The sequence below is a fragment of the Xiphophorus hellerii genome, chromosome 8, assembly GCF_003331165.1.
Source record: "Xiphophorus hellerii strain 12219 chromosome 8, Xiphophorus_hellerii-4.1, whole genome shotgun sequence".
Classification (NCBI taxonomy): domain Eukaryota; kingdom Metazoa; phylum Chordata; class Actinopteri; order Cyprinodontiformes; family Poeciliidae; genus Xiphophorus; species Xiphophorus hellerii.
In genome coordinates, this window is record NC_045679.1 from 19,020,016 (window position 1) to 19,047,731 (window position 27,716).

At 37.3% G+C, this 27,716-nt stretch overlaps 1 protein-coding gene across 1 annotated transcript in view; it reads right to left on the bottom strand.

Moving 5' to 3' along the window:
* hcn1 (hyperpolarization activated cyclic nucleotide-gated potassium channel 1) overlaps positions 1 to 27,716 on the bottom strand; it is a 76,311-nt gene that overhangs the window by 38,798 nt on the left and 9,797 nt on the right. Inside the window, exon 3 of the mRNA XM_032569946.1 lies at positions 1,827 to 1,988. Coding sequence (XP_032425837.1) covers positions 1,827 to 1,988 — 162 coding nt within the window. The remainder of the gene's footprint in view (positions 1 to 1,826; positions 1,989 to 27,716) is intronic.

Consider the following 27,716-nt stretch of genomic DNA (forward strand, 5'->3'; position numbering starts at 1 on the left):
TGATGGATAGCAAAAGTGAAAAAATTATTTTTTTAAAACAAGCTGATGTGGATCTGAAATACCTAAAAGTATGATACATCTATGAAATTCAGAACTGTTTCAGACCTGTGCAAACCATATATGAAAGAAACTGTGCTCTTAATTAAAATGTCAGAGATGCCAGGTCACTGCAGACTCCCAGGATTCATTCTTATAGTTCAATGTGAAAGGAAGGATGCCTCAAACAAAGCAATGCTGCTATAAACAGCCACTCCTTACATTTTCTATGTAGAAATCCTTTACCGACAGCTTGGCATGTGCCAAAAAGCAGTCATGTCGACGCTGGAAACAACATAATTCTGCTGTCTTATTCAATGTTTTATAACTCATTTTATCCTTTCAGTCCATGATGGAAGGCATTGCTTATTGTTAAACATTCAAGACCAAAGACAATTTAAAAAAAAAAGAATGCAAAATGATTTAAGCCTTAAGATGTCTTTTTTGCAACAGCTTATGCCAGTGTATGTAAACCAAATACGCTGCGCACAAGGAGTGAAGTCAGTGCAATGATTAAGCTGTACTCCTCTATTTTCCACACCATTGTGTTGCATTGGATACAACTATATGTTAAATTATTCCAGTCTAATAAGTGCACCAGCACAGGGAAGCTGAATGTCCTATATGCCACATTATGAATGCAGTGTAATGATAAACTGCATACCCCTTCCACATCAAGAGGCAATTTTGATTGCACAGAAAAACAAACCAGGGAGGAGCTGAGAAGACAGACACGAGCTAAAAAGAACAGACAGCTCAACCAGCAGAATGGCCCCCCTGTGTTTGCTGGATTTCCAGCTAACAGGAGCACAAAATTAAACATAACTTCTCATTATACTTAACTATATTCTTAAAAAAGAAAAACAAGATTTTCAGCATTGCAGTAAAACGGATGCGTTTCTTTTTTTTTCTCCGTTTTCTACATGGGCCAGAGTAGCTGATAATCTTTTCCCTGGTACAGTCGGGTGCATTATATGCATGATATACTTAACACTTCATTTTAATCAAACAGCTTACAGCATTTATTTTTTTTGAAAAAATAACATTTTGAAGAGAGATGTCACTCCTTTTGAGGCATTTAATTTCATGTGAAACCATTACACTCAATAAATGGCATGTTTTAGAGTCTGTCAACTCCTGTTAATGATTAATTGTTTACTGAATTAGCTGATTTTTTTTTTATTTTTAATTTGTTAGATTATTTTAATCATTGATTCATTATGATTAATCCAAGTAATCATTTCAGACATCCTCATAAAGCTAGACCTGCAATGTTTGGCTTCAGGTATTTTTATGCCTCAGAGTAACCCAGTTGAAGTTCAGACCTAGATGCAAATGAGAATTTGAGAACTTTGACTTTCAAACTTGGCCTCTATTAAATCCCAACAAAATATAAATAAGACTGTGCTGGCAAAATGATACAATATGAAAACGTGAATAGTGTTGTGAGTCGATGTATATTGAAGAGAAAGTTCAGAAATAAAACACAAAAAAAATTCATTAAAAGCCATGCATGACTTTTGTGTACAATTTATTTTATCTTGTGAATTACAAAGTTGATTTGAATTCTAACATTAAATTTTGAGTCAAATAAGAAACTTAAAAAAAAACTATAAATTTAATATTAACAGCAACATATAATTCTGCTAAAATTGTGCTGGGTAGAAATGTGAGACATGCTTGTTGCAAATGACAATTGTTTTCAAACCACAAGTAAGAGATGTAGGAAGCAACAGCTGCTGACATATTATGGCTTTATGCATGAAAGAAGAAAAATGTGTAATACTTACAACCATACCATTTAGGGACACCCAGCAGTCAGGGGGAAAGTCTTGGAGGAGAGGCACCAGATACTGGAGACAGCCATCCCAGTGACACAGAAGCAGCATCATCCCTATCAAATTAAATATTCTTACCACTGCACTAGCCAGATCATAGGTCATATGGAAAATCTGGAAGACAAAAGCAGAGACAAACAAACATTATAGTCTGGACATTCATATATACAACTGGTGTTATATTCAAAAAGATTTTAAGTAGTAAGCCCCTTTTTAAGCAGATAAATTTGGCTGCTTAAGGGATGTATGTGTGTATCTGCACTCGCAGAAATTGGGCTGTACATAATTCAACATGGCTGCTTTCCAAAGCAAACAGAGCCGTCGAGGAAACACACATCCAGCGCAGAGGACAGCAGGTAACACAGCGTAAATGAGTTGGATGATGAAGAGAACGCATGGCTGTAGAGTAATTAGTCGGCTCGTGTGTTTCACTGGCATAAGCAGGAGTCGACTTCTACAGCCGGCGTTTCCGTTTAATCTCAGCCCGAAAGTTTTCAGAACAAAAAGTTATCAGCGGCGTGAAGTAGCAAATCTGTGGAGGGAAGCTGTGTCATTTACATCGGATCAAGCCGAGGTGAATCGACTCACGCCTGGGTGACCACGGCGCTTCTTCAGAGCTTCTCATTTGCATGAGAAATCATCATTAGCATGAGAAACCAATTACTTACTTCCAGGTTAGTTAGGTCACAATCTTCTTTATGCTGAGGCTCAATTTTTCCTTAAACAGAAAGCTTAAATTAGGGGAAATATAGCAGCTGATTGGTCCGTTTTGCATAATAAACCTGCATAATTTTTCATCTTAAAGCATGTGATTTCAGGCAATTACGATCTATTTAAAACTAATGGCTTTCCATATTCCATGAAATCACCATTTTATTTGTAAGAACTGAATTTCAATTGATTTGCCACATCATTAAATGATTGTGAAGATTTTTTTAAATAAAAACTTCTGTTTAAGCTTATTAAAGTTTAAATCTGAAGTAGTTGATGGACTTCAAGTAATTCACCACTTTATGCAATGTGGTTACTGCATTGACAGCTCTGCACAAATGTTGATGGTACCGACACATACTATAAAGACTTGCATTGTTGGCAAGCGGAGTTACAATCTGTGTCAAATGTGGAGGATATTAAACTGTATGATCATTTTTTAGAAAAGGAGTAATTGAAACATAGAGGATGTATTGATGATGCTATGGAGGCTGAAATAGCTGAAAATGCTGAGGATAAGTTAATTATAGTTTTGTTATTTTATACAACTTGTTTCTATTAGAAAGACATGTGCAAGTTCTGCACCGCTTTTTTTCTTTTCTGGTTTGTTTGGTACATCTTTTTTCCTACATTTAAATAGTGATTTTCTTTTTTCCTTACCCCTCATAAACAAAGTTCTTAAAAGTGGACCCCACGTTGTTAGTAGTCTATGATCTGAGCCAGTTTTTGTTTATGTTCAAAAATCTGCTTGACCAAAGCCCAGGTGTTTTAAAAGCTCTTTGAATCCACAGTTCCCCACCTCCATCTATTGTGACTGGCCTGTAACCCCACACGGCACGAAGAACAATGTCCACACATAGAACAGAAAGGAGAGGCAGGGCCTGAGCTGGCGCTCAGATCCCTCTGTGGTTCAACTCATCCACAGGGAGACACAGTGCACTGCCCTGAAAGGCTAAAATTAGCCACCGGCTTACAGGGTGGCTGTCTCAGTGCACCTAACATCTTCTCCTCACACCCAATTTAGAACACATATCACTGACTCGGCTGAGGTTGTGTTTAGATTAATTAGAATAGTGTGACATAAGGGGATAACACAACATTCAAAGCTAATGCCTTGCCGGCTCATTCCCCTTTGTGAATACACAAAAAGCACAACAAGAATTGATGAAACTCGATGAAGGTTGGGACAAGGTTTCCCAAAGTCCCAGCGACTGTCTGACTTCGCTGGAAAGTTTCTACGACCTTTGACTTGTGCTGCATTCCAAAGGCCAGACGGGGAAGAAGCAGAGTCATTAATAATTGCTACTTTCAGATGACTAGGTCATTGTGAAGTAAATATTTGAAAATATACCAAAACTGACATAAAGGTAAGTAGAATGTCCAGTTTTCCTAAAATATTGAAAAAACTCACAATAATCAAGGCAATTAAAATTTCATATGAATGGACACAATATGCAGTGTTATTGATATGCTGTCAGTGCCCACAGAAGCCCTGTGAGTTACTGAGTTAATTTTGCAGCATATATCTCTATACAGACATCATATATCATCATAATATTTTGTGCTAACTTTGTGATAATGATAACAGTACCGGTAATATGATTACAAAAAAGGACATAAAATTACATACCTCATCACTAAGCTCCGCACAGAACCTGCATTTAGTTATATTTTCAAATGTATTGATTTTTATTGATGCTCTCATGAGGAAGTTGAGTTAATCGTAACATTAACAATTTTGAGAAAACTTTCCATTTTTTGGAATTTCAGATCACATCAATTAGAATTTGTCATCGTCAAAATACATAAAAACTCTTATTATTGATAAATGATGACCTTCTCTGTTTTGCATTTTGTATTTTTAAAAATACATTCAGTGCCATAAAATGTTTCTTATTTCCTTTTGGGTAATTACACTAAACAAAACAGAAGCGAGTAAGAATCCCTCTCTTGTGTTCAAACTGCTTCTTTCTCTCTTCGTCTTTGCCAGGGAGCTGAATGCCAGCAGACATGTGCTCCTCAGCAAGCAGCATGGCAGAAAGAACAGCTTATTATGTCATCAAAGTTTTAGTTGGTGTTTATTTTTTGGATTTCAAAAAAAGACAAGAACATCACCACAGTAAGCAAACGCAAACTCAGAACAATTGACATTAAACATCTATCAGATGTCAGGGCTTCATGTGAGCCAACTCAAATTCATAATCCTTAAAGGAAAATGATAATGCAGTGACTAACCAGCCACAGATCCCCCATGCAATGGGGGATCCCCAATCTCAGCAGACTGTACAGCTGAGACCAAGAGAAGGCAGTCATTGCTTGGGAAACGCTCCTGGAAAAAGTAAAACCAACACTCTAAAATTAAGTCTGATTTTTAACTTCCTCAACTGTGAATCTAGCAAAAATATTGCATCATCTTCATTTATTTACTCCACTGGTAACAGTATGCAGTAGCTAAATAATTTCACATAAACATATTTAAAAAATTAAACCATCTAAGATGGGCACTGACGTTCACTGGACGGGAAAAAAACCTCATCAATGTTATATAACTGACCTGAACAAGTTTAAAAGGGCTCAAAATAAAAATGTATCTTTAATCACTAAGCTGTCACCGGATATGAATAGAAGATCACAGTGAACCTATTTCTCTAACCATCTTGACGTGAGAGACAGGAATATGTGTCACTTGAGTAAGGCAGACATATGTAGGCCTGAAAATGGCAAGTAAGTAAAATATTGAAAACTGGAACTATGCTGGATGTCTCATCTTGCACACACACACACACACACACACAGAGAGTTGGGAAACGTATTAGAGAGCAGAAGATAATTTCCAAAGATCACTGTCCAACAACGGCAGTAAAGAGTGGCACCTTGGGGTCAGCAAATCCCCACAGCTGGATTGATTGAGGTTAAGACACTGAAAGTCCTGGGCTGACTCAAAGCCCAGGTCTTGATCTCATTGACATGCAATGAGCTGCACATGCAAGAAACCCTTTAAACGCCTCAGCTGAGACTGAAAAAGACAATATAACAAGATGAAACATGAACAAGTTAGAGGCTGTAGTTGTGCACATAGCAAGAGTTGCAGCTGCAGAACAGAAGTCGCTTTGCTACAAATAAAGCCTAAACGATAACTTGCAACAATGTTTCATATAAATGGCTGGTTGTGTTGGCAATAACTCACAGCAGACACAAAAAGCTGTCAATTATTGTCAAGCTAAGAAGCTTAAATCATCTGCAAAGGTAGCTGTAGCAGAGAGCCAAAAGCACCATCAGCGTCTGCAGCTGGCATGTATAGCAAAATGTTGGCTTAGAATTAAGTGCATAAAGCTTACATTTCTCTGGGGACAGAGCTATTGGTCAACATAATCCTCTAATACTGCAGAGACAAACAGCCAAGATGTGATATGATAGTTAAACAAAGTCACATGCTGGTCATGGGTCATGTCCAGCCAGCAAAGCAAAGCACTTGCAGAACAAGACAAGAGCAAATGTATCTGAACCTGACCAATAAGATGTCCAACCCTTCCTCCTTCATACGTGACATTAAAAATACAATATTAGAAGTTTTTAAATATGTCAACTAACTCGTGTGATTGGAAATTAATTTTCCTACATTTTGTTTTCTTTTTTTATTTGATAACTGCATTCTGTCAATTTGACCTTTACAAATTATTATGCACAAGAAAATAAAATAAAATAAATAAATAAATAAATAGCATGCCAGAGTTTTGCTTGTCAACAACCAGTTGGTTCTGAATGTGCAATTACAAAGTAGCCTTTATGCATCTTTAAAATGAACATGAGTGACCTCTTTCTGAGGTTAGTGAGGATTAGCATGGGACTAATTTGATGGGATTAAATCCACTACTGGCTATTACATTGAGGGATGACAAAATGCTTCCAAGAAAATCTGCAAGTCTCCTGCTTAGCATCATCTTGTAAATCTCTCTTTGGAAGTCTCTTAGTTTTACTTAATTACAAGAGCACATCTGAACATAGATTTGTTTTTGGGTTTTTTTAAATCACATAAAACTGGATTTTTATGAAATGTAGTAGATAAGGCATTTTCTGCAAAGCGTTTTTATATGAATAGAAAAAAACCCCTTCAATTTATGAAGAGGCATCAACATAAAATCCTTCTGTCCTTCAAGGTCAAGCAGTTTCCGGTAAGTAATTATGACTCATGTGACTGCAGTGCGATAGTGATGTAAGTATAGTTCAGCAAGAAATAGACATAAACAGAGCTGGCATTACTTCAGGCAGCATACTGTATGCTCTATAAGCCTCTCCAGTGTCCTGATCTGTTTATTGTACATCTTAGGATAAACTGGAACTCACAGAAAGGACGGGAGAAGTCTTCCAGTAATGTCAATATGAATCTGTAACACACAAGCGTAATTAAACAGCAACTAATGCAAGCAGAAGAGGAATAAATGTCTATTAAAAATAATTTCAAAAATGCATGTACTTAATCAGACTTACTTATTTTCCTGTGTAAAATGTAGGTTTGATTCCAGCTTCCTCTGAGCAGGTGCCCCTGGGCAAGGCAGTTAACCCTTTATATGCTGGGTTAACCGCTGGAGCTATAAGTTGTCTACATATGAGTGAGAGCGGCTGGTGATAGAATAATTATGTTTTGTTATCATTCTTACATAAGTAGTTAGTTTGTTTTTCATTTAAAGGTTTAGTATTCACACCCCAGGGAGGAAGAATCTGTTAAACCATGTGAACAAAACTTTGCCTTTTCCCTAAACCTTGAAGCTGCAGCTGCTTTCTAATCTAGGGATCCTCCTTAAAGGGCCTGTGTGAGTTAGTTTATGTGTTCTTCCTTGTTTCAGAATAGCCATTCTTTGATTCATCACTCTCCCACATTTCACTCTCGACTCCCTTCTTTCTCCTGCTTAATAAAAAGACAGGCTCTGCTGCAGGGAGTCAGAACCTTGAAGAAGTGGTTTGCTATGTTTTCTCCTTCTGCAGAAGCTTGGTTGAAAACTCATAAACGTTGTCTGTGGTTCTTTCTTTGTATTTAGGTAAACAAAATACCTATCAGCTGGGAAAGTAATTATCTATTGTGAGGCATTTTGAGTGGTTGGTGATTAGAAAAGTGTCGAATAAACTAAATCAACTTATCATTAAAATAGATCATCAATAAAGATAATTCAAAACAAATAATCACAGATTCATTCATTCCTTTCCATGTCTAGGCTGACATGACTAACTGCTGGGAAACTATTTGTAAATGGTGAATTACTAAACACATTTTGTTAAGTGCCCTATATACTGTTAATTATTACCAAGGAACTGACTATTAGGTTCTATTTAGTAGATGTATAGTTGCTTATCTGCTAATAATGAACAACTGTCAGCTTAAAATCCAATTATTGAGTAGTAGTTATGTTACTTACTACTTAATATATATTTTTTTGAGAGCAGTTAGTTTACTATTCAATAATTATGATGGACATAATGTGTTACAGAGTTAATTTTGGGCTTGTCTTTAGGTAAAAACATAATGACCCAATAAGCTTTTTACCTATTTTTGTTTTAATTGGAAAAATAATTTCCAGGAGCGGCGGTGGCGCTTGAGTGCCACAAAGTTCTCAGTCCTCCATACTGCTGCCACAGATTCAAGTCCTGGCCTGCTGACCTTTTCTGCATGTGTTCCTACGTTCATGTCATTTCACTTAAAAAAAAAAAGGCAAGTAGACCCAAAAAAAAAAAAATCCATCAAAAGAAAAATTTAAATAATTTCCCACTGACGATGCAGTTTTTGAATTTAGAACAGTGGCTTAGCCCATTTTTTAATAGAACCAGTAAAACTGGCAAGTTATGCAATACAATGAAATTGTGTTATTTGTCTATATTGTATGTTGTATCAGGAAACCTTTTTGTAGGAGCCTAAGCTAAATGTTATAAAGACAGTTCCGTTATGAATGCAGAACTCTATTTCATGACCTCTAAGATAAAGAGGGGCATTATTAACAAGAGTTCACAATTACTGAACCTTTACCTCTTCACTACATTATTAGTAAACCTTCATCTGTATCACAAAATTAAATACATTATTGCATTCACTAGTTAATGATAAATGAACCATTTTCTGTTTGTGATAATCTAATTTAAATGAATTCTTGAGTGGATATGAAACTTGAGACTTTCAGCATGTAGTTTAAGATTACATTTTTACAGTATTCCATATATGAATATTCATACTCAAGTATTTTTTTTATTTTAATGAATAACTAAAGCACATATTAAATAGAGATGTTGCAAATTGTATTAAAATAGGCAGATAAAAGCCATATGTCCAATTTCAACAGTTAATAGCCTGCTGAACAAAATTTGTTTAGTAGTCTATTTTTAAGTAATTGTTTGATGACTAATAAGTAGTTACTCAGTTATTTGTTCAGTATTAATGACTATATAACTAGAATAGTTTTGTTGCTTTTATTAGGAAACATTACCAAAAATCTCAACACAAGGGTTGGCTGTATTGCTAATTTTACATTTAAAAAAAACAAAAACAAAAAAAACATCCATGTTTTTCACAGAGGCAACTTTTCAAAATCTGATTCAGAGCTAATGAGCCACAGAAAAAGGAAGAAATAAGAAGTAATAGTTTCAAGTGAAGACATTTCAAACACAAAAACAATGGGTTCAGACACAGATTGGTTTGTTACCCTCTGCTGCTTTTCTTTTAAAGTCAGTTCTTCGATATCCAGATTCCAGAAACAATGTTGCATGCAGTTTATGTGTTTAAAATGCTCTCTGCTTATAGCTATTTATATGGTATGATTTTGTTTATCTGCTGTCTATCTGATCTACAAATGAGTAGTAGTTGCCTCTTGACAAGGAAACTTAATACAATAATCTATGCCACCAACAAATGCATTAAAAAGTAAATTTTTTATGTCTTTTTGCCTTTGCCTGTAATGCTTTTTAGGATGTAAATAATCTATTGGAATACTAAAACTTTCTTGCGGAAACACAATTTGCTCTCCAGTGTTTAGGTCTGTCAGCATCAGTGATCTTTTCCAGGAAGTACATCCCCGCTATACCTCAAGCCTGGCTGCTGTGCCCGGCGTTTCACCCGGTCTGCATCTATTTTCGTCGTGTGAATGTGATAACCTCAACACTTGTGTTCTGGCTTAATCTGCGCTTTTCCCAGTCAGAGCCGCATTGCATTGGCAGAAGTGACGTCCTCTGGGGAGCAGGCTCCCACAGCTAAAGGGATTCACAGTTATGATGTTGTCTGCATGAACATGATGGGTGGCTTTTGAGGGGGTACTGGTATTATGGCTGAAAACGCTGATTTAGAATGTTATTTTAGCATATTGCACATCCTCTATTAGTAATCCCAAATACTATGACCCACACATTATACTGGGGCCTCTTCTATTCTGGGTATCTGTAGAGATTAATCTTTGTAATTAATAATATGCTGATGATTTATGCATAATCCTCCTGGTGTTTCTCTCAAGGCTCACAGAAGCTTGTCCTGTAAAGGAACAATCCAACATCCTTGTGGATGCATGTTTTATTGATTTGTACCTGTAAATCAAGCAGTGGCAGCAACCTAACATTAGCTCAGATCAAATAAATCAAGAGCATGCAGCTCTCTAAACACAAGCAATCAATACAATGCTTGTAAGCTCAATGGAGTCAGAGCGAAAAATAGCATGAGTACAGTGGTAGAAATAATGCCACAACAATGCCGGCAGTGAGTTCCTCCAACAAAACAATTTGTATTCAGCGTAGAATAACTAAATCCAGGTTTGATGTATGTTAGTTTGTGTTTTTGTATTATTTAAAGGTTGTCTGAGCCATACACCGTGTTCCAAATTATTATGCAGATTGGATTTAAGTGTCAAAGATAAAAAATTGTGTTGTGCTATTAAATTTATAGATGGTATTGTGTGTCAGGGCTCTATGAATCACTATAATTAATTTCAGAGAGCTGGGTCGATTAGTTTGTCTGGTGAACTCAATTAAAGGAAATCTACTTAAGAAGGATGTTCCACATTCTTAAACAGGCCACAGGTTTCAAGCAATATGGGAAAGCAAAAGGATCTCTCTGCTGAGGAAAATCATCAGATAGTGTAGTACTGTATGACAAGATATGAAAACATTAGATATTTAACGAAAACTGAAGCGTTATCGTACTGTGAAGAGATTTGTGGCTGATACAGAACAAAGATGGGTTTGTACAGATAAAGGCATAATGAGGAAGGTTTCTGTTAGACAAATTCCTCAGATTAAGAGAGCAGCTGTTAAAATGCCCTTACAAAGCAACTCTGGGAAGGTTTTCTGACATCCTGCAAAGAAATTCAAACAGAAACTATCCACAAACTCACAAGTTAAATGGATGCAAGAATTGTGCAGGTGATGTCAAAGAAGGGGTCCTATGTTAACATGTAACTTGGTCTGGTAAGATGTTTTTGATTGAAAGAGCTTTTGATTTTAGTACTTAATGCTGCACATTCAAAGAATGACCGTTTGTAGTTCTTTATAATCCATAAAATGTTTAGAAAATCCAATGTGAATAATAATTTGGAACAGTGCATTTTGAGTTTTTTATTTTTGAAAAAAATACTGTTTTCATGTGGAACTTTGTTCAGTAAAATTTGTACTGTACTGTAATAGTTCATGACTTGAAAATTATACTGACCATCATTTGCATTGGCCATTTAAGAAAATCTGAGAAAATATCACTTGCATAATTGGAAACACGGTATACAACAGCATTGGAAATGGACTTTTTTGTGTTTCACAATTAGAATATGAATTTTAAAAAATGTAACTGTGTTTTTAGTCATCTCTGTGCAGCGTCAAATAGCTGAAATTATAATATTGTTTTTGTAAATTATTACCTAACTATCTAATGTTCTGAACTGGTCAGAAACAAACAACCAAATAGAGAACTAGCCCTTTATTTTAGCATTGAAGCTGCCAATCACAAATCAACTTAATAAGCAAATACAGTCATATTTTCTTACAGTAGTTACACTGAGCACAACACAGTGGGTACCCTTTGCTCACTGATTGGACTTACAAATTAGCAGCAGAAACTTGTTCAAGGCTTTTATCATTTGTTGTCTGAACTAACCCCTCCCTCCCCTTTTGATCAGGCCAGGCACTGAGCCCATCCTGAAAATGTTGATACATTGTCCAAAAACATTTAGGTAGCCTCAAGAGCAGATTTGTAACACCTTGAGATATATTTTGCATCACGAGTGTAGTTTTGCAGCTCTGTCAAAATTTTCTGTGTGGGTGTCTTAACAAATAGGAAAATTTGGGGTTTTCTTTTTGTTTGGTGAAAACTGTTGTATATTCTTTGATGCATGATATCAGATGGACTTCGCCCCCTATGTAAACTATGTTGTACTGCAATGATCCTGAAAAATAAGAAATGAATTATTATCCAATTAGAGGGTTCAAGTCACTGACATTATGCGCAGTTGCTATTTGATTCAGCATAAAATAGAAAAGCAAGGTGTATTTGCTAAAAAGTGTACAACTCAGCAACATAAGAAAAACATGACAGAAAGGCGAACAGATGCCAAAAGGAAAGACAGAGGAAATGAAAAGGAAAGGAAGCGATGGAGAAGTCATGGAGAGCACATGTAGTTCTGTAAGCTGTAGTTCTGTGAGTTGTAGATGTGCTGTAGATGGCAGTCATTGAAGATTAGTGCCCATGTGAGAGCAGGAGGGATTTGACTGGATTGCACAGGGTGACCTGCTGTGCTCTTGTAAACATCAGCAAGATGGACCCTTTCTGCCTCAATGTAAAGTGAGGACGCTTTATGCAGAAGGGGATGGAGACACTCGCAGCCCCAGCGGATCCTCTCTGTTGGATGTCAACAACCGCCTATGATAATGCCCATGATAGCACAACAGGAAATGTTGTGGTAAAAAAAAAAAAAAAAAAAAAATCCAAGAGGGGAAACCTACACATACAGAAGCTATCTGGTACTACACTTAAAATTTTTATTTCTAAACAAATCGACAATCATCTTTTATTTTTCTCCTACTTTACACCTATGCTCTATTTTCTCTACATCTACAAAATAAAATGTGTTGAAGTGACTGGTTATAAAAAGTGAAAAGTTTAGTTTTGCAAAAAACTGCAAAAGTCACAAAAGAGCATCAGCACATTAAACAGCCTCCATATGTCTAGCTGTTGCATCATGACCACAGCTGATCTTCCACATATTCCTCTCTGTCTGCAGCCTCACACACATTCACACACACATCTGTGTGCTCTTACGCCAGGTAACTGTTCTGATATTGCCTCTCAATGGGACATTGTATGAGAGCAGCTGTAGTCATGACAGCAGGACAAAGGGTGCCTCGCTAAATCCATTCACCGCCACATTAACTTCGGGAAGCGAACGGAGAAGAAATCTAAATGCTTCACTAGTTTCTAATTAATTAATTTGCACAAGGCATCATTTCAGGATGTCTGGGATGAGTGGGGGTACTTCAGTGTAATTACTGACGGAGTCACTAATACGTGGCCCTGATGCCGAATCCGTCAATCAGTCCGGCTCTGATTTGTCAATCATTCAATTGGCTAATGGTCATAAAAACACAATGAAGGTTCTAAAAATATATATATATATAATTTTCCAGATGGAAACGCTGGCCATTACATGGTTTTGTCTGTCTAATTCACATTGGTAAATACTGGCTTAACTCTGGTCATTTTGCAAGCAATGAAACCAAATTTTCAGCTGTTTGGTGTAAATTACCACCAACATCTCTTAAGAAAGAGTGTCAGCTCTCTGCCATCCGCTAAAAACAATATTGTAAACTTAAAATATTCACAGTAGCATCATAAGCATTTTATAACAAAGCACGTCAAATATATCAATAGGAGTATTTCTTTATTTGATAGTTTGCTTAAAGTTTATGCACACAATACCTAGCTTAATATCTATATGTTTGAAAAAATGCTAGAAGGCTTTCTTTCCTCAATTACTTTCTACAACAACAAGGTAACATACCAGCCAGCAAAAATAGCCAACGATAAGCCTAATCTTCACAGCTATCACTCACCCACCCCACCAGACACACAAAAGACAAATTTATCTGTCATCTGTCTGCTTACTGTACTGTGAAGAATGAGCAGAGGGAAATTTGTCTCTGCAGGGGGATATCCCATGGGGATGGACAGAAGATCAAAGCTGCTGTTACCGACTGTTTTTAACTCATAACTCTGGAGGGAGTTAATGAACTTCAAGGAAAGATGTTGCTGCTAAACACAGTATGATTTCAGAAGCTAAATTATGCAAAGAGCAGGACCTTATTATGCTGGATAATGTGGAGCCTACCTTTAAACTAAAGGCTGAGTGAAAGAAGCTCCTAAACTGCGTCCTGGCTGAAAACTCGCATCCATTTGTTTAATTTGGAAAAATGGAACCTATGAAGATGTTCATGTGCAAAACAATGAGGGTGGCAAATTTGTATATCAAGGAGTACAGGAATCTAGTATTGGCATCATAAAACTTTCAGTGCCTTTTTGCAGTATTTTGCACCTATGACTCTCAAATTCTATCACATTTCAACCCCAAATGTCTATTGACATATTTTTTTATTTAACAACACAAAGTAGTAAATTATTTAAAAGTAGAAGAAACATGATATATGCTTTTTACATTTTTACATTAATAAAAATGTCTAAAAATGACTGCCATGTATTTGTATTCGGCTCCTCTGGGTAAGAAGTTTATAGAACCAAGTTTCCCTACATCTGCGTTTGCAACTCCTTTAGGATATATTTCAGCTCATTATCCACATTTTCAGACAAAACTTTCTCCCTATTCCTGTTCAGACTTGTTCAGAGTAAATGAAGAACATCTGAATAATAGTTTTCAAGTCTCGCCACATATTCCCAACTGGATTTAAATCTGATCTTTGGCACTTTTCCCGGAAAGGCCAGATTAGTAGGAGCTTTTTGTTCTCTAATATTCTCTAACAGACTCGTTAGACCTACACATTTAAATTACACATACGTGGACTTTTACTAATTGCAATTGTTATTCTTTCAGAACAGCGATTGTTTTGTGTTGGATTCTATTTACTTTTTTGATTTTTATAGTGAAAAGTGTAGAAAATTCTTCCTTCGCATTACAACTATGCAGTACTTTGCTTGGACAAACCTCAATATGATGGTAACATTATAAAAAGGGAAAGATTTCAAAGGGTTAGAATGCTATTACAAGAAAATTAAAAGGAAGTAGCAAGTGCTTCATTTTCTCTTTTTTATATGTAGGTAGGTTAAATTTAGATTTAAGAATAAACCTGTGCAGACAAACTTTCTGCCCTCTTTTTCTCAGTTACTTCCTTTTGGTGTCACTACCTTTCTGTCTCTATGTCTGTCTCACTGTCTCCACTGTGCGGACATGTCTCTTTGCATCCAACATCAAACAAAAGGAACAAACCAAGAGACAGACTGACTGCAACAGAAAGAGACAAAGAGAGTGAGACAGAGCAATAAGTAGAGGTAACCCCATCAAAGGAGTTCACCCTTGTTTACAGCAACATTATGATACAGCTACAGAGTAGGAACATAATCAGGCTTACCTGGAATTAAACATCAATCTAAATGGTAATGTGTCTGAGTGCTTAAGAGAAAAACACCTCCATCTGCAGATTTTCCTTTACCAAAGGTCAAACTATATGATATACATTAGATCAGTATAATGATCAGTATAACACATACCTAGCGCTAACCCTAGCACGGTTGATAGCCATGTTGCCTTGCAGAAAGAAGGTCTTGGGTCTTTCTGCATGGAGTTGGTATGTTTCCCATGTGCATACATGGGTTGGTGCCTGTCTTCAGCAGTCATTCAGCAACACAAAATTCTACAAGCATGCCAACACACACCTAAGTCATGGTTTTGGACAGTGGGCGGAACAACAATACCAGGAGAACCCCAATGCAAACCTAGAATGAGAATGGCTGTATGGAGTTTTTTTTTTTTTTTGGGGGGGGGGGGGGGGGGGGGGGGGTTGTACATAAAAGTTACAGTAAAAGCTCAATAGTGCATACTGCATACTGCATTAGGACACAGTGCTATAAGGGAAAATGAATTGTAATCTGCTAATTAATTTTTATAACCCTGGAACTGTTCAGATAAAAATTACCGTACTCAGATTATTAGCTTTTAATTGTATATTTTAACAATATAGAATGCTATGGATTAAATTCAGTTCCCTAAATGCTTTATAAGAGATAACAGATTATGACAATGTTTGCAAACCTCTCGCTCACCCATCCAAATCACTGCATTCAGGTATAAAAAAGTCACTTCCATGGCCACAGCTGTGTAAAAACCTGCACCGAGACAAGCAGACTGCTTGTACAAAACAGTCAGTGAGTTCCAATGCAGAACTATGACAAGATAAATAAATTCAGCCATGAACATTTTTTGTTAGGAAATATTCCACAGTCTGGAATTGGTGTTATGACACCAAAGTTGAAGCGACTGGGAACTGCAGCAACTCTGCCACACAAGTTACTAGTGAGCAGCAGGGGAAGGCAAAGCACTGGATGCAGCGTTGTAAAGCATGGACACTCTGGGTTCTGGAGCAGTGGAAACATGCCACCTGGAATGACAAATCATGCTTCCCTGCCTGTCATCTAATGGACGGGTTGCAAGGAGAACAACACTTCTCTGATTGCATTGTGTCAAGTGTAAGGTTTGGTTCAGAGGCCAATATAGAGTGTGGTTGTTACTTAAGAGTTGGGCTCATCCCCTTAGAATCAAAGGAACTCTTAAAGCTTTAGCATTCTTTACATGACTGCAACGCAGTGAAGATAGTATAAAGACCTGCATAAAAGAATTTGACATGGAAGAGCTTGTCTGGACAGCAATGAGTACTGACCTTAAGAACACATTTGAGATGAAATGGAGAGGAGACATATCGAGACACATCAATATTTGACCTTAAAAATGTGTTTCTGAAAGAATGGTGAAAAATACCGATAACGACACTTCTGTATTTTAGGGATGCCTTCCCAGAAGAGCTGAAGTGGTTCTACCTGCAAAAGCTCGACCTATTAAGCCTTATCGACTAAAAATAGGACGTCACTCATGTTCATAATTATGTGAAGGTAGATGAGCAGATACCTTTGGCAATACAGTTTGTATTTTGCAGTGCATGTTTTTCTACCTCTTATTTCCCCCCCTCCCCTATTGACCTGCCACTACTGTGGTTGTCTGGCTCTCTTTTACCATTTGGCAGCATGTCCATAAACCAGACAATTGATTGGGTTAAAATGTTAAATGAATTGGATTTTTAGAGCTGTAGATGCTCTAGTTAGTTGTAGAACTCATGAAAGTTCTATAACTCTTGTGGGGATTTAACGTGGAGAGTAAATCCCCACAATGGCCTCGTGTTTCTAGTTTATTACTAGGTTAAATGCTGCTGCAGTGGCACAGCCCACACTCAGACTTCTGAGGAGCAAATAAGCGGCAAGTAGTGGGGTGTCTGTAGAACTGAAGCACAAAGAGACTAGAACCATTATTACAATTTTAAGAAAGTATTAAGCAGTTATGCAGTTAGTTTTGCATAACTTCAGATTTTATAAATTTGTTCTCAGAACAATTTAGATTCACAAGACAACCAGCAGTAAAAAAAAAAAAAGCAACTGCAGTTTTCTTCTCCCCTGGTCTCAAATCCATCTATGTTCACAAAATAACAGCTTTTATTTTTCAGACAAAAAGAAACAGTTCCTAGAGTGGTTCTCCCTAGTACTTTTCACTGAACCTCACAACAACAAAGAGACAGACATACTGCATCTTAGTCTTTGTTTATTTAAAAGTCAATGAACTAAATGAAGTTTGATAAACTAAAATCCAATCTGTGTCTGTCTATTGCATAAAAAGGTTCACAAACAGATTTACCACCAACTCAGCTGATTAAAGCTAAATATGAGTGAATGCCAAATATGAGTAAAACTTTAAAAAAAAAAAATAATAATAATAATAATAATAAAAAAAATGTGTATATATATATATATATATATATATATATATATATACACACATATACACATTCTTGCTTAAAGACAATGGCCAAAACTAAATTAAAATGTTCGGTGAAAGTTAAGAGTGGTTATACATCTTATTGCATCTTCTAAATCTTGTGAGCGCAAAACAGAAGGGTTAAGTTTTTAACAAATTTTGCAACAAAGACTTATTTAATTAGTGCTTTTCTTGTCTATTCTTATGCCACAATATTCATGTTGCTTCCTCCTGGTCTACTAATGAAGATATCTAAAAAAGTATGTCTTCAATTTTTCAAATACATTTTTTGACACTAAGGAAGAACAGTAAAATGCTACTGTTGGCAAGCATGGCAGGAGAAGGGCTTTCCCCTACAAAGGGCTCACTCTACAAACTGAAATGGGTTGAGTTGGCTAAATCCTACTGCAACTTTAACTGGAACGCCGTGCTAAGGTTAGATGGGACGGGAGTTTTTGGCAACACACACTCCAGGAGGGCCAAGAGTAGAACACAAAACGAACATGTGCACAAAATGATTAAAAGCAGTGGCAGTAGTAGTTTTGTAAAAACACAAGTATATCTTCTTGTCAGATGCATTTTTAATGAAAAAATTTGCTCTGTTTTCATTTTTAGGGTCAGATCATGTCTACAGTAAAATAAAATAAAATAAATACATTTCATTTAAGGAGTTTTACACATTTTCAACAGGGTTATCCTTAACAAAACACTTTTTAAGCAGCAGATTTCCTTCCACTTTCTCAAACCTAAATGTGACCTTAAACTCTGTGTGCTTAACCATATGGAAAAACAATTAGCACTCTCTACTGCAGTTAACAAGAGCAACTAGCAACAGAAGGAGCAATTTGGCAGGGAAAAATAAGATAGTCAGCAGGGAACAAGGAGAAGAAGTCGTTCTTTCAGGCTGTCGAGTCTGGGATTTTCCTCCCCTTGAGCCAAGAGTAATCTTCCCTCGGTGAGCTGAGCAAGAACAGAATTCATGGTGCATTATGCTCATTGTCAGAGAGGTTCGTTTGGAAGACAGAAGACGAGAACTGACAGCGTGAGATGGAAAAATAAAAAATAAAAAGAAGCAACGTCCTTCATTTCTCTTTGCATGACAAAATTGGTCTGACGAAGTCCATTTAGTTACTGTGTACAAGTCAGCTTTGTTCTTTGTTTTTTACACACAGAAATGTATGTGTCAAAGGAGATAAAAAAAAATTACCAAGTTTGTCAGCAAGACCAAGCCATAAATTTCTTCAATAAATACTTTTGGCAGAAAAAATAATCTGCTGTAAAGTTATAGTATTAGCAGGGGATTCTTGGTGGCGGTGAAGGGCGCAGTTTGGTTTAAAATAAAAAATCTCAAATCAGTGGTAGCAGAAATGTCAAATGTATTTCCTGAATTCATTTAAACTGACAATACTCCCTCCTAAAAAAATGTCAACTGTGTAACAGTCAAGCTTTCAAGCACGGAGATGTGACCGAGCGCTTTATCTGCCCTGGAGCAAGAAATCTCTACTTTGCCTCTAACACACCGTGGGGCCATGCTTCTCAGTCCAGAGTAGAGATACTGAATCTGTTTATTCCAGGCTCCTTAATGAGGAATCCACACCATTTTATCTAAAAAGTGAAATCAGAAGTGGGGCTTCAACACAAAACACAAAGGAAAGCGGATAAATTCATGCATTTATAGTACATCAGTAGACTTAGAACATTTGCGTTGCAATACAAATGCAAGATTTTACTGAATGCATTATTTTCTTCCTCACTTTAGCATCATATTTGCAAAGGATGCAAAAGTGTTGCACGCCATAACTACAGTACATTAACTCTTTATATCCAACGGCACATGTACTGATTTTTTTTATTTGATTTTTTTTCAATTTTCTAAATATTGTTACCATAAAGTTTGAGGTGACTGAACTCCCTAAAGGTGCTGTCCAGAATTTGAGCAGCAATGCCATTTTCAAATTTTTCATTTCACCAAAATCCACTTCAAAAGCACTTTAACGCTACGTATTATAATTACTCAGAGTCGTAAGAGGCACATATTAAATAATAATTGTAAATATAAACATTGTACATAACAATTGCATTATAATGCAAGTGGAAAAATTCCACTTTTTAGCACATTTGCTATGATGGGCAAACAATCTCAGAGAAGAAGCACAGCAGCGACTCAGGCACAGAAGATGCTCTCCGCTGTGGGGCATGAAGACATCACAGATAGGACTGATGTCCCTCCTAACCCACATGCCACTGCACCAAAGCACACACTAGAGATAGGCTGGCAGGATTACGTGCTGCAGCCACTTTGGCACATTTACTTTATCATGACTTCAATGTTTCAACTGCTCTAAAGAGGATGAGAACTCCACTTGAACCTCCATATTCATCTAACTTTTTTTTCACCATCAGAAGATGCTGCCATAAAGACCACCACCCTCTCAAACACCCCCCTCCCCCTCCCAACGCTCGCCCAACTCCCTCAATCCTTCTTCTGCAACATGCAGGCTGCTTTGAGGCTTCATCAGTTTGATAAATAACACAGATATCTCCAGGCATCCATATACTGGTGGTGCAGAACCGGATCCTCAGCAACATCTATAGATTTTTCTTTTTGGGTGAAACCATTAAAACAAAGGGTTCTGTTTTACTGAATGAGGGACATCAAGTCTTTTTATTGCTTATCTTTTCAACAGGAGTGTCAGTCATGCTACGGGTGGATAGATATTTTCCACCGAGCCAGATTGAAAGAGTTTGGTTGTGTTTTCAAGCTGCCACATGCCTCCTCTTATTGGCCACAGGGTATAAAATAACCAGACCCACACACAAACATGTAGACATGACAACAATCCTCAGCCTCTTGCCTCGCATCAAATCACAGGACGTAACAGGAAACAGTTGTACGCAGACACCAGCCAGCGGCTCTGCTCCAATGCAGAGTGAGTCCTGCAGCCACTCACATTTCTGCTGCCCGCTCCCTGCTTGTGTGTCCAACAGCTAAATACCATTTGAGAGAATGTGGTAATGAGGACAGGCTCCTTTTAATTATGCTCCCGTAAATGCCATTTGCTGCTCTCTCTGATAAATTAGCTGTGCATTTCTTCTATACGTTCAAGTAGAGAAGACAAATGGGAGGCTGGTTAAAAAAAAAAGAGATCACTTGCATGTCCTGATAAAAAAAAGTTTGAGCTTAATTTTACACAACTAACTGCGAAAGCCTGTTTTCTAACTGCAAAGGATGATAAATGAAAAACTATGCAGCTGGCACTGCTGCTGTGTGATTCACCAATGAAAAGAAACACAAACTGCTCCCCTTTCTTTGTTTCCTGTCTTTCTACTCTCCTTTAATCTAACACACAATTTAGTACATCATGAGTCAGCGCATCCCTGTGTGTGTGTGTTTTTTTTTTTGTGAGAGTGTGTGCGTGGTTGTTCGTCTATGTGTCTCCGCGTGGTTCTGGGACGCCGGCCCCGTGGCTCTGAGCACCTGGCACAGCCTTTACTGAAACAGGTGAAGCAAGACTACGGGACACTGTAACGCCCACTAATCAACTACAACACGAAACAAGCTGGTAATGAGATGCCTTCGGCTTCACCGTGAGGCTCTTTTTCAGGTTATGATGTTGCACACTTCCAACGCGTTCAGATTCATTATCACTGGAGGACAGGATGCTCCATTTCAAGTTTGTTTTTGTAAAAACCTACTTCTTTGCTCATATGTACATTATTTATATATTTTCGCAATCCTAGTTAGTTCCTTCTCATGCAGCACCTTCAGTTTTCTTTTTTTTTTGTTATTTTGTTTCGTATGAAAGTATTTTTTTTAGTTTTTACCAACTGCCACCCTCCTTTTCATAAATTGTGCACTAGAGTTATTCTCTAACCATGGATTAAAGTCTCTTCTGAGTTTACAGCTCACAATTTCAGAATGAAACAAACCGCTTTTACTATAGTTGCTGCTATTTTACCAAACGCGAGTAGACAATCAGCCCTGCAGTACCACAAGGAATATGGTAGATTAAAACACCGGATGCATGCTAACATCTATTATGAATTAATCAGAGATGAATGAGACGTGTAGAAATCTGCACATGAACCGAATCAGACAATTTTCAGCTTGACTGTTCCTGCTCAGTGACGGGCAAGTTGAAAATTAAAAATATATACATGTTCTTTTTCTTTTTAAAAAAGCCTTTACTGTCATGCTGACAGCACTAAACTTTAGGGCAAACTGCTACATAGTGGAGAAGAAACAAAATAAGCTATTTTCAGTACCATACTACTTTAATTTAAAAAAAAAAAAGATTCCTTAGGATACCTATTGGCTATTCCTAATAGCTAAGCTATTAGTTTAGCTAATAGTTCTTTTAAAAATATATACAAAAAAAGGAAAACAATGTAAAGATCTACAAAGACAGACTATAGAAATGGTACAAACATTCACACTTTGAATGATGAAGGATGTAAAAAGCTCTAGTGTCAGTCACACAAAGGTATGGGTTATTTGAAGGCCAGTAGAAGGTAGTTTAGTTTTCCTGCTGCCACACACGGTAAACTGGATACGTCAGCTTGCTCACAATTTCCCTCTTTCAGATCGATTTACCAATTGTGAATCCAGCACCTCGGGTTGGGAGGATAGATCTCTGCTGATAAACTCTAATTAAAGAGATCACTTAGTTAATGGCTGGGAGTCAGCCCTAAACTTCCTGTGTAGAGCAAACTACACAACAGGAAACACGGAAAGTGTATTCACAAATTTATAAATTAAATACACTTTATAAAATTTAATATTAGGTAATACTAAAATGTGTGGATGGAAAATGAAATAGAATTTTGAGAAGATCTAATGAACTTGAACAGTAAAAGTCCTGTGACTCTGTTACATCAACCAGGCTGCCTAAAAATCCTCGTCTTTTCTTTTCAATTCATTTCCAAGTTCATGTCAGATCAGGTGTTAAAAAATAACCCAAGAGGTTCAGCATTAATAACAAAAATAATGAAGTTTTCTGGGAATACAAAAATGCAAGTGTAAATCATCTTATTACAAAAGTTTCTGTTACTATGGGATGTTTGTGCCAAAATTACAACTGCAAGTCTGTTAAAATTTCAATTTCAATTGTATGACATACTTTGAGTAGACTCTAATCTTGCTATACCATGCGTAGGTAGTTGATCTTAAATTGTGAATGCATCATGCTCGAGTGCATGGTGCACCATTTTACAATAAACAATTTGCATTATTTTACAAAATAACGCAAATTTTTAAAAACTATATTTTATATATTTAATTGCTAAATATATCCAGATTAAATATCTTTAATTTCTAAAGATATTTAATTTTCTTATATATATATATATATATATATATATACAGTATATAGAAATTACAATCAAATTTTTTGCAACAACTCCATCCTACATTCAGTTTGCCTAAAATAAATCTCATACATTCAAAATTGTAATCTAAGGCATAAAAAAATGCAGCTCTTTGTGGATTAGGTGTACTGATTTCATGTTTAATCCAACAGTGCAGCATTAGTCAAACTCAGCCTGAGGTCTCAGAGAGGTTAGAGCCACCCCTGAGGGCTGCTGCGTTGCCACAAGCCCAACCTGAGCCCTCCAGCTTGAGCCGGAATCTGGCAGGAGGCCGGGTGGCCGTGATGAGCCAGATGTGGCACTGGGAGCTCTGGGGATTTTCTACATGCAGTTTACAAATGTTATCCTTTAATTATGCGATTGCATCTTTTATTAAATACATTAAATCAGCACGGGAGTGGCGGTTTAAGCAATCCATTCATATAAACCTTACCATGGGACAAACATATTTTCATGCAAATAACTTTCTCAAAAACAGAAAGCATGCAAAGGCAATTTTAGAAGTTGGACACGGTACACCTTACGTGTAATGACTCAAAGGTCATTTGTATAATTAGCCTGTGAGGGCATGAAATAATAAGAGAAACATACGGACAGAAGGTTCGAAATACATGAGAGCAGAGGGCAAACACGTCCTTGAAACATCCCCAAAAACACTGGTGAAGTTAAAGACTAAATGGTGTAAATGCCACCCCTAATCATCGTCATTATAAAAGGGAACTCATTAAACTCTCAGACATTACATATAAGTAGCTAGTAGACCACCACTCACCAAAACAATCAAGGTACTTTATCACCACCCAAATACAATACAAGCATTTAAAAATACCAAAAAACTCTCTTTACTTCTTTACTATGTAGTACATTATCCTTGAATGTTGGAAAAATGAGGCCAAAACAAGGGACTTTCAGCCAGTGCATATTAACAAATTCCAAATGAATTCAGAGGAAAGAAACTGGCAGACAATGAAACATTTGAAAATTGTTCCCACTCAATTTCTTTCTTCTTTTGTGGTCTCCAGTGGATGAGGTTTTCTTCAAAAGCAATGAAACCTCTGGTTTATGAGTTCACAACATAAATGACTCCTTTTATTTGAGTCCTCACTACCAATAATTACACAACTGCACCTTATGGTGGACCAAAAGAAGACCAACATGGCCTAAAATTTTCTATTTGATGACAAAAACTTTAGTCAGAAGTTCACTCATTTTCTGTTGAATACTGTCGTTTGTGATTTCACATAAGCAGTGCCGATTACTGCTCGTTAACACCTACACCGGGTTGGAGGTGTTAACGACTCTACTTAGACTTAGACTTAGACTGACTTTATTGTCATTTTGCATGCACAGGGTGTATACAGAACGAAATTTCGTTGCATACGGCTCAGGACAATGTTTTGAGCTTTCAATTGTGAGGTTACTCCAGAATAAAATAAAATACAGTATAAAATATGAATATAAAATATAAAGTGCAGGAGTGACAGTAAAATATAAGTTATTTAGCTCTGTACATGTGCAAGGTATAAAGTGGAGACCAGATTTTAAGTGCAGTCCAGTTAAGAGTTCAGCAGTCTGATGACAAGTGGGAAAAAGCTGTTTCGGAACCTGGTGGACCTGCACCGGGCGCTGCGGAACCTCTTTCCAGAGGGCAGCAGGGAGAACAGTCCATGGTGGGGGTGTGAGGGGTCACTGACGATGTTTCGGCCTCGGGACACGCAGCGCTGGGATGAAATGTCCTGAATGGAGGGAAGGGGGGCCCCGATGATCCTCTCTGCTGTCCGCACCACTCTCCTCACGTTCTTCCAGTCGGAGGCGCTGCAGCTTCCACACCACACAGAGAGGCAGCTGGTCAGAATGCTCTCTATGGTGCTTCTGTAGAACGTCTTGAGGATGGGCGGGGGCAGGTACTTAGCGAATGAATAGCATAGCATCACTAACAAACACCTGTTTGATCATTGTTGGTACATTAACAGCCAAAAATAAAGTTAAGCTACATTCAGTTTGCCTAAAATAAAATTATAATGTGGAACAGCCTGTTTTGAACATGAGTACAGGGAATTCTACTCAGCACTTCCAGCAGATGGAGCTTTTTTAATTACTTGCATTAATTACTGCAACATGATGTAAATGTTTTAAAGCTGTTCTGCAGCACAAGCTTTAAAATGCGTGTCCAAATAAAGCAATTTAGCCTTCACTTCCAGTGAAAAGTTCACACCCACTCATCATAGAATGTCACGTTCGTTTTTGGCCTTTAAGAAATCATTTTTAGCATTTTTCCTTACCAAGATAAACCACTTTCATAATTTCCAGGAGAAAGAGTTTGCATAAGCTCGAATTTATTGTGAGTTTTCTCAAATCCATACTTGGTGAAAACTATCAATGCATAAGCAAATATAGATTTTCAAACCCTCTCATTTGTAGATACATGCCCTTTAACCGATTAGTACCTGGGTCACATGCTTTCTGTACCTATGGCAACTGACAAAAGCATCTGATGTGAAATTTTGATCCCTCTTCTTAAGAGAAATAGTAGACGTCATTTAGCTGGTTGGTTGCCTGACATGGACCTGATGTTGCACTCAAAGCTCTTTACTATAGAGAAACAGTCTCCCAGTTGAAAATAAAAACATACACTTTCATACACAAATACACAGATTGATAGGCATCTTAATGTTTAATGGAAGGAAGCAGGAGCTGAACCCACAACTTTTCAATTGCAATACACCTACTCTTGCTTTTGAGCCACAGTGGCCCCAAACCTTCTTTTGTAAAGTTGAGATTGTGGCTTTAGGAAGGTTATTATTTTCATTTTACTTTGTCCATTGCAGAACCAAATGAGATGTCTAGTTGATAATTGTTTTGTGGAAACAAAATATTGACTGTGTCCAAGTCGCAACTATATGACATAAACTGTTAACCTTAAAAAATATTAAACTGGGCTCACACATTCTCAAACCTATCATACACTGGAATCAAAGCCAGTTAGACATTGCAATGGAGGGAGTTTATCAAAGAATAATAATAAAAATAAAACATCACCTAAAATCCTGTACCTGCTACAGGACTAAATGTGAAAAGTTTAAAGGATATCAACATCCCAACAAAATGGCTGACTCTTTATATAGTGCACAATATAGTGAATGAGAAAATAATATGACTCATGAGCACAGCTTAAATCAGAGCAATATTTTTACTCTGTTGACATTTCTGGTTTGATTTCGACATGAAATCAAACCAGAAACATGACTCCATTAACCGTGGCGTGAAAAATATGCTGATGTCTGCTAAAATCAAATCTGTCCTGTTTACCTCCTCACAGGACGATCAGAAAAAAGGAGTTACTTTTCAGGTGTGTAAACAGCACGGTCTTCCAAGTGGTTGGTGCCTGTTTAAATTGTCCTGTTTGAGTGTACGCCATATTTACTGCTCGCCGTGACCTTTACGCCGTACGCTATAATTTCCCAAAGCTCTGCACATTGCAATAATTATGTGAGAGTAAACACACGGATGAATAGCTGATCAAACACAGAGAGAGCCATGCATAAACAGCGGCAACCAGCAGCATAAATACCAAGCAAGGTAGGATGTGGGCCGGTGATTTAACTACCCAGTCATCTGTCATGGATTTCTGCATTGCAACTTTTGACAAGCTTCCTAGCTTATCTTAAAGCCTTTCCCCCCCCCCCCAATGGCTCATAGTCAAGTGAGTGTATCCACTCAGCTGTTTTATTTAAAACACTTCGTGTTCTCGTTTTTTGCACAAGCAAATATAACAAAACAAAAGCTCGGATTTACTAAAACGCGGCAGGTAGTTACTTCAGCACACCTGCAGCTGACTACAAACCTATTTTTAACACACATGGCCAACATCTATCATTTTAAGTAAAAATAAACTCCTTCCCTGTGGGTAAAAAAGAAAGGCATGAATACAGCCAACATATTAATATGCTGTTTGTCTCTATAGTACAAGATCGAAAGAGGATTTAACAAAACAACAAATCTGAATGTGGCCATTCTGACTGTCCAGCCTATGGTGATGATTAAACAACACCCATCGTTCCTCCGCAGACGGAGGAGAGAGATGTGACAAAGTGAGGAAGGAGGCGGCCAACACACCACGACAGAAGAAGGAATGATGGATGAACATAGAGGATGGAGGATGACTTATTGTGGAAACTGACTGCCTGAATAACTAACTAAGTCTTTGGTTGAGCTGATGTAATGACGGTACGCTGCTTGAAGTCCATTACGACGGCAGAGGCTGTATTTGTCCCTCCATTAGCGCTCTAATCCTGATGCAGACACCTGACAGGTTGGAATTGACTGGACTCTTTCCAACTCATGTCTCCTGTGGATGTGTTGGCTATTGTGAATGTGGCTCCAAAAAAAAACTCAACAAGCTATTACTGTAATTTTAAAAAGCCTGACATCTAAAAGGGACAAAGGGCTAAACAGAAATGACAAAGCACATAGGTGAGAGAAGTGAAGGAAAGTGAAGGAAAGGAACAACTTGAATGAGAAGAACAGAGAGAAAAGCAGTGCTGTGAGTTCAGCTCCTCTTTTCAAGCATTATGACGTGTCCCTATATGCTGCACTGCCAGGCTGCATGCTCACTGCAGATTTTCATTAACCTTGCTGCACCAAATATTTGTCTCATCCACACAACACTTGGACCTATTCAAGTCGCTCTTTTCTGTGTGCTATTTTATAAGGCCTTTAAAGGAGA